This window comes from Diplotaxodon limnothrissa, linkage group LG13, assembly GCF_057381915.1.
Source record: "Diplotaxodon limnothrissa isolate DT_005_m linkage group LG13, D_limnothrissa_male_GT1.1, whole genome shotgun sequence".
Classification (NCBI taxonomy): Eukaryota; Metazoa; Chordata; class Actinopteri; order Cichliformes; family Cichlidae; genus Diplotaxodon; species Diplotaxodon limnothrissa.
In genome coordinates, this window is record NC_140608.1 from 19303381 (window position 1) to 19311552 (window position 8172).

General features: G+C 36.5%; 1 protein-coding gene across 1 annotated transcript in view; it reads left to right on the forward strand.

Annotated features, from left to right (window-relative positions):
* The first annotated feature begins 486 nt into the window (after positions 1-486).
* The window catches only part of tasp1 (taspase, threonine aspartase, 1), a 34302-nt gene continuing 26616 nt past the window's right edge, over positions 487-8172 (forward strand). Inside the window, exons 1-8 of the mRNA XM_085369443.1 lie at positions 487-634; positions 1136-1340; positions 1534-1601; positions 2911-2979; positions 5181-5301; positions 6046-6130; positions 6207-6286; positions 6447-6553. Coding sequence (XP_085225569.1) covers positions 1178-1340; positions 1534-1601; positions 2911-2979; positions 5181-5301; positions 6046-6130; positions 6207-6286; positions 6447-6553 — 693 coding nt within the window. The 5' untranslated portion in view covers positions 487-634; positions 1136-1177. The remainder of the gene's footprint in view (positions 635-1135; positions 1341-1533; positions 1602-2910; positions 2980-5180; positions 5302-6045; positions 6131-6206; positions 6287-6446; positions 6554-8172) is intronic.

Sequence of the window (8172 nt, forward strand, 5' to 3'; positions counted from 1 at the left end):
CAAGTAAGTACCTCAAAGATATAACAGAGTTCCTTCATCTATGTATTTCTGAAGTGGTAGATTCTGAAAAAGCACATAACATGGGCAAATAACAACAAAAACAACAATATAATAATACACAAAAACTAATCAGTTGAGTGAATGGCACTTAACCATAGGTTGCGGACGTTAACGCATGCGAGAATTAGAATAATTCGTTTTAACATTAGTTTCTGAATTGCATGAGAGACTAAATGAACTGAAATTGCTCTTGCTTTTCAAATGATAAAAAATATTGACGTCAAATTAATTTAAAAAAGCATTCAGCGATGACCTTATTTTCCTTTATTTTAAAGCTGTCACAAAGTTGCCAACATCAGTACCAGCGTTTACTCTTTATTCCTCTAAAAGTGAGTCTCATCCACGTGTACCAATGTTAGCGCTGAACGTACTTCCTTAGCAACGTGTATCTGAACCAGGAAGCACTTGTGTCCTTTAGCTAACTAGCTAGCCGTGGATAGCACAGAGTGAAACTGTCTGACAGTAAAGTTTGTCTCAGTTTGATTCATGCTACGTTTTTGCCTGTAAGACATATGCCAGGTGAACGTCGTGGTTAGCAGACAGTCGTGTCGCTTACAGGAAAGAAGGGCACGTTGTAAGTCGGGATTGTTTTATTGGTGTGTTAGCGAGCTAACAAGCAAAACACAAGACTGCTAGCTTGACTCGAAGTAACTTATTTGCCTGCAGTGTCCTTCTTATCAACCGTGCACGTAACACAAACGGAATAACGCCTCTTTATTATAAAACAACGCAAATCATAAAGTGGCATGCTTTGCATTAAGTGAAACGACTGTTTTGAAAGTTATTGATAACGTGAACGTTAACGAGATGAGTGATGTCATGGGTGAGAATGGGTACATGAAATGTGTTTTTTTTTATCCACCTCTGGCCCCTGACGATTCAGGATGATCCCCGAAGTTGATTGTTTTTTGTAAATGTGCAAACAGTAACATTAAAAAGAATACAGTGCACGTGAAATTATAGTTTTAAGTCAATGGGAAATCTGTGTAGTTTAGAGCTACTTTGCTGGTATACAAGAGGCTCTTTTCCATAGTGTCGTATTAGATAGAAATGACAATGTCCTTTCCTCTTCCAGGTATGCGATGAAAATGATTTTCTTACCACTGTGTGATAGGCAATGATAGGCTTGACAAATTATGCGGGGGTTATGGAAAGTCTAATGAATTCTGCTGAAGAGAAGCAGCCCTCCTCTCCACTGACCAACTCATGGGCCAAAAAACAGGAATCAAGCAAGAGTCAAAAGCCAAATGGCGTTGGTGGCTTTGTTTTAGTGCATGCAGGTAACTATATATACCATAATTAGTAGGCAGAATCAAGCACAAATATAAATGCAAGTATATTTTTGTTGTATGATATTCACAAAACACCTGCTCACATTTTCTCTTTTCTCAAAAGTATTTCCTGGTTTTAGGGGGTCGTCTATGGTATTTTTAAAGCCTCTTTTGTTCTTTTTCTTTAACGATTTACTTTTAGGTGCAGGATACCATTCAGAATCTAAGGCCAAGGAGTACAAGCATGTATGCAAAAGAGCCTGCCAGCGAGTAAGTTTACCTTTATGCCTGCTATAGCAAACTGCAAACTTGCTATGCTACCCATAATCAGTTCAATGTTAGTAAATGTATTTCTTCTGTCTAAATAACTTGGCACTATTCTGCAAAATACTAGCTGATTACAGATAACCTCAACATGGACCATAATTTGAGGTAGCTTTTTATAAAGAATGACCTAATTTGCATGTACATTTACTTTAAACTGTAAATAAATATGTTGGTAGTCATATTTTGTTGACACCTTAGAGTCAATTTTTTTTACTACTGGTTTTCTACTCTTGATTTACTTTATGTAGAGATAGACTTAGTTGTTTTCTGTTTGAGATTGTTTACCAAACTTTTAGCATTTCATCCTAAAAATCAATTTATTGGGATTTTTTGTTTGCTCGGTTTCTCTCTGGTCAGATGGGGAGTCTCTCAGAGCACCTGTCTCCGCATATTTTTCTGTGTTTTGACTGTAGTACTCATACAGAATCATTCCAGTTTTTATTTGCCTGTGTTAATTTCATTTTACAGTGGGAAAGCCTTTGTTGTTTTGCATTCTAAAGCACCCTCTTTTACTTATGTTGAGTTTTATTTATTGTGCTTCCATCCTTAATATTGAGCCCCAGGTTATTTCCAGCACTGTTACAACAAAGCAATACAATAAAGCGGTAGATGCATAAGAACCTTGTTTCAACACGATGCAGAAACAGTTCCCTTTGAAAATGAGTCTTTTGCTTGTATGCCAATGATAATTTCTTTCCTTGTTAAAAGATTTTAGCATTCTGTCTGTGTTCTTTTCCTCTCATACACAGACAGACGTGTATCTTTTGATTGATTTTACGGGGGCAAAGTGAAAAACAGCATTTATCTAATCAAACGCATTCTTCATCAAACGAAAATGATGTGTCATGTGACAGAGATATTGTCACACACACTTAGATTAGAAAGAGTGATGTGTTATAATGTTCCATTATGAAATTCCTAATAGTTTCTTTAAGTAGTAAAACATGAATTGTGAAAACATAGTTTTGCCAGTTTTGAAGCAATGTGACTTTTAGACAAGTTGTGAGTCTTTTTAATCTAATGTTTACATCCTTTATGCCTCTTTTTACCTAAACCTGTTAATGTAGAGAGTTTTTTTGTATCTCTTTAGGTTATATTCAAAGTGTATTTGATAATTGCTTTAAGTTGGGTGCTTCAGGGATATTAAAAAATGTCTTGCTCATATAAATAACTGACATTATTGTTCATATGAACTGAGTTTAGTTATATATTTACTGTTTTTCACTATAAACCTGTTTTGTTTCTTTTGCAGGCTGTTGACCAGCTCAAAGCTGGGGCACTTGCCGTGGAGGCAGTGGCTGCAGCACTAGTTGAACTTGAGGTTGGTTGGTTCTGATCCAGATGATAGAAAATTAACTTATATTGACACAGTTTTCAGTTTCACGAGATCTACAAGTATGTTATGTCCCAGATACACCTTAAAAACAAGTTAACTTTGAAATCCCAGATCACTGGAATGGTTTGCCTTTCAGGTTCTTGAAATAGTCAGACTATTGAGGGGTGACCACTGCACAAATAAATGCTTATTGAGACTAACAACAGTGTCAAGAAAATGGCAGGAGAAGACAAATTTTAAATAAGTCCACTGGGAACCTATTTGACTGCCACCATACTCTTGAAATATACCCTCCCTGGAGTGTTGAGAAAGTACAAAGTCTCAAGTGTTTGGAGATGTGGCCAATGAAAGAAGGGTGAAACACAACTGCCACTAAATAAAATTCGTAACTTGAAGTACACTAGTAAGACCTGGCCAAGAAATACCCAGCGACAGATTTTCAGATGGCAAGAAAGTGAGTCTTGATGGACCAGACGGATGGGCTCCAGTTTGGATCACTAATATCCGCAGGGCAGCACTTTAAAGCGTAAAGTGTGATGGTATGAAGTGCTACCATTGAGGATGAGCTAACTGGACCTTTTTGTGTTGAATAGCGACTAAAATAAACCCCCAGTCTTACTGACAGTGTCTGGATAATACTTTCTTTAAACAGTAATACAAGTTTGCATTATTCAAGATAACCATAATCTTTGCTGGCTGTGGCAATCCTCCATTAAGATGAAGTTAAGATATACTTGAAGAAAAGCTTTTTTTAAAGTAGTAAAACAAAAAGCTAAAATAAGCAGAATGTATATATAGCTTAATAAATATACATTATATGCATTCAAATAATGGTCTTTTGGGCTGTTCTCAAATCCATTTGAAAGCCTTTGATTGGAGCTTCAGTGAAAGACAGTCTTACAGAGTGAGTGCTTTTAAGGCTCAGAGCAGCTATTCTATATAAATGAAGTGTGGCTACACAAACTGTACTGACTGTTTTTGAATAACTGGCAAAATATTAAAAACTGTATTTTTATTTTGCATTATTTATTTGTTAAACTTCCTCTAAAAATTGAGCACAGCCTGTCTGGAATAAATGTATTTATGAACTGAACTATAGGCTTTTAAGGCAACAATAGTTGAAGTTATTACTTTAGCTCTCTTAGCAAATTATAGGCTGCTTTCTAACCTTCCTTTTATTTAAAAGAAATCTTGAAAGAGCAGTTGTTTCCTTTGCAAACTGATCATTTGCAAAGGAATGGTTTATTTGAAGAGTTTCTGTGCATCATAAGACAGAAACAGCAGTTACAAATTGCTGGACTTAACCTCGAGTACAGTTTGGATGAAGACCCACTGTGTGCAAGTTCTGACCAATACTGTAAAAGGAGTAGCGATTCTTGTGAATTGTGAATGGAATGATTGATAATGGCCGTCTTGCCACAGCATAAGCTCATCAGTCCTTTGGCCAAATGAGCTGACTCTTAATGAAACACTTTCCTCTTGATGTGTCCATATTTCATATTACATACTTGTTATTTTCTGATTTAAAAAATTATTTTTTGTAAGCTTTCCATGCTAGCTGAGATAGACGTACCCTTTTTGTCTTTGCGAAACTGAATACATAAGAAATTCCTTAGAAAGCAGGCAATTAAGAAGTAAATCTAGAATGAAATCACTGAATTGGCCTCAAAAACAAATCATAATTGGATGGTATGAAAAAACACAGGCGTCTGCTTTATCATTCTCATTTCCCCAGAATCTCACAAAATGTACAGTCAGCAGAGTAATAACAGTGTGCGTGTCCCAGGGTCTGATTGCTGTTGTGTCACAGAAAGAAGTTTCACAACAGCGGTTTTTGGTTCATAACACTTAAAGTGGTGCTAATTATCTTTCTTTGATTGTTGGTTTTTGGTTGATCATTGTAGCAGTTTTCCTTTAGCAGATCTGTTTTGAAAGTATCCGTGTGTTTGTAAGTGTTGTTGCCTAACCTTCTCTGTGGTAAACATGCTAAATCTGAACGATTTGACAAAGTGACATAGACTTACAATGACCAACTGAAGATCATAAAAAAACAAAGAATGAAGCTTTCTTTTGTGGTTAAAATTTAAAAAAAAAAGAAAAATTTTTCTTCATCATATTCACACTGACAAAACGGTTCATGACAGGCACTGTCTTATTCTGGACTCTGTTCTTTTAATTGTCCTTAGGACTCTCCTTTCACAAATGCTGGCATGGGCTCCAACCTTAATTTGTCAGGGGAAATTGAGTGTGATGCAAGTATCATGGATGGAAAGTCTCTGCATTTTGGCGCCGTAGGAGCTCTTAGTGGTGAGTTACTACATGTGTGGTGATACTTGCATAATACTCATACATTATTGTGCTACATGCACTTCAGTCACCTGGACATATTGACAGTAAGACAAGAATCTAGGTCATATTTTCCTGACAGACTTTTCTACTATTTAAAAACCGCTGGCACCATTAATCATTCCAGTGTGGGATCACCTCATTTTTTTTTTTTTTAGATGAAGGGCAACCAGGAAGTGTTTTTAATATGTTAATGTTAATACAATCACTGTATTCTGTGTTTTTCTTTAAGGCTTTCAGCAAATGCTTTTTTTTTCCCCTTCCCTTTTTTTCTGCTTTTGCAAGAACTCCAAACAACAGATAAGGTGTGAAAACTGACACTTACCATGCAGTCCAAAATACAACAGATTGTTTTGTTTTTTTTAGCCAGGTCTGCATCATGTTAAGCATTTGGCTTAGCTAGCCAACATGTGCTTTTTATAAAGTCTCGGAATTCTGAAAAAATGAGTTTAAATGGGCTGAAAGAGATTCAGAATTCATAGCTCTACATGTGTGACGATTACTAGCAAAAACAAAAATATGTTACAAAGTAAAAATGTATATATTCATCTTCTAATCTGTTTAGTCTTTTTATTGATTTGCCTCAAGGGTCACAATGATATATGATGTTTAAAAAGAAATAGTTTTGGTGTCTTGATTTATTCACACAGTAATACCATCACTTACTGTGAACTGCAAGCCCTGTAAAAATTCTTCTTCTTTCAGGTATAAGGAACCCAGTAATGGTTGCAAACCGTCTGCTGAGTGAAGCACAGAAAGGGAAACTTTCAGCTGGCAGAATACCACCCTGGTGATTATTGCGGTTAATGAATAACTTTGCGTTAATGTGATGGTGTCCACCCCTAATTTAATTGTTGTTTTCTCAGCTTTTTAGTGGGGCGGGGAGCACATGATTGGGCTGTCAGCCATGGAATACCGCCATGCCCTTCAGATAAAATGGCCACCAGTAAGTACTTTTGCACTGATTCGCAAACATAAATTATCCAAGACGCGAATTAACCGCAGTTATAAAGTGACCCCAAAATACTTGCATTTAAAAATATCTAGAAAAACATGGTTGAATTTCTGTGGATGCAGGAAAAAAAAACCTATTTTGTCACACCCAGAGTTCAGTTTATCTGCATACAAGAGGAACAAGCGAAAGATGGAGCTGGCAGAGAAAATGGACACAGGACATAATCAGACAAAGAAAAGACGACAATCAAGTGAAAACGTGAGTGATATGTTGTCAGTTAAAATTTTAACAGTAGTAAGTATATTCTTTCTCAGCTGTGTTATATCCATTCTAACAGTCAGCATGGATAGTTTGCTTTTATTCAGGTAGTTTTTCCTCTCAGCAATCAAATTGTCTTTTCTTCATTCCACAGATTTGACTGTTTTACCATTTATGTCAAACAAAATGCTCTGAACAAGTAGCATTCATTATAATAACAAGGTTATACAGACTTTAGCACTAGCAGTTTTAAAGTGATGGCAGGAAGGAACAGGGACTTTAAAAAATAAGACAGATGGAAAAGTAAGAGAAAAGTAGCAGTTTAACAAAATAAAAGCTTTCAAAAGTGGGATAACAGCCACATATCCACAAAATTCCTTCTGAATAATTCTGAATTTTATAAGACATTTGAAAAATGTAGCAGCTAGAACTGTTAAATAAACTTATAAAGGCAACATCTAATCAATATACTTGGAGCTGTTTGTAGCATTGAACAGAGCAAGCAGTACTCGGACTGTGCGCTGGAATGAAACCTAATGTGATAAACCCAAACCTTCAGACTAACAAAGGCTAGAAAGGGCAGAAACGACAAGAAAAAAGTGCATGTGATTATTATATCGGCAGAAAGTTGAGTCTTAAATGGTTTAATTAGAAATCAGCATGACTCCACATATGACGACTCCACTTGGTGTGTGTTTTTGGTGGTGATTGATGTGGTCAGAAACTCAGGTTATTAAAGGTTATGCAATAAGATATACAGTTCCTATAAAAGCTGTTTACCTATTTAGATTTTTCCCCTTTTGTTCATTAAAAAAAAATAATGGTCATTATAATTTGGCTTGTTTGTTTTTTATGAGAATTTACAAAAACACCTCTTTAATTTATTAAAAACACATGATGTAAAATAACTGAATATTTTCACCCCCTTTAAAGTGACTGACCTATTTCAACTGAGATCCAGCCAGTTGGTGCTAGCAGTCTCACAATTAGTTAAATGGAGGTAACCTGAGTACACTGAATGTGTCTCATGTGATTGTAGAATATAGACATCTGTATCTGGACTGTCCAGGCATAGGTTAATTGGCATTCCTGGCTACAATAACACCATGAAAATAAAACACTCCAAGCAGCTCTGAGAAAATGCAGTTAAAGAAGGAGTTCTTTAAGAAGCGGAGGATATATGGCATGTGTCGTCATAAACTGATTAACAAGGAGGAGACAAATGTGAGATGCCACTAAGACACCTGTGACTGCTCTGAACCTGTTGCCCAGGTTCTAATGGGACAGCAGCACAAACAAAGCCAGTCTGAATTAAAGTTTACCCAGAGGCATGTGGGAGACTCAAAAGTCAAGTGGAAGAACAGAAGGGGTTGTCTAAGAAAGAGTTTTGCAGGCATCAGACTCAATGCTGACACCAAACACCAAACACGTCTGCAAACACGCCACCCCATCGTGAAGCATCATGATGTGGGGATGCTTCTCAGCAGCAGGCCCTGGAAGGCTTCTAAAGGTAGAGAATAAAAGGGAAATCCTGGAGGACATTCAGACTCAGTCTGCAAGAGAACTGCTACTTTGCAGAAGATCTGTTTCTCACCAAGTCAGTCTCTTGAAGCACACTG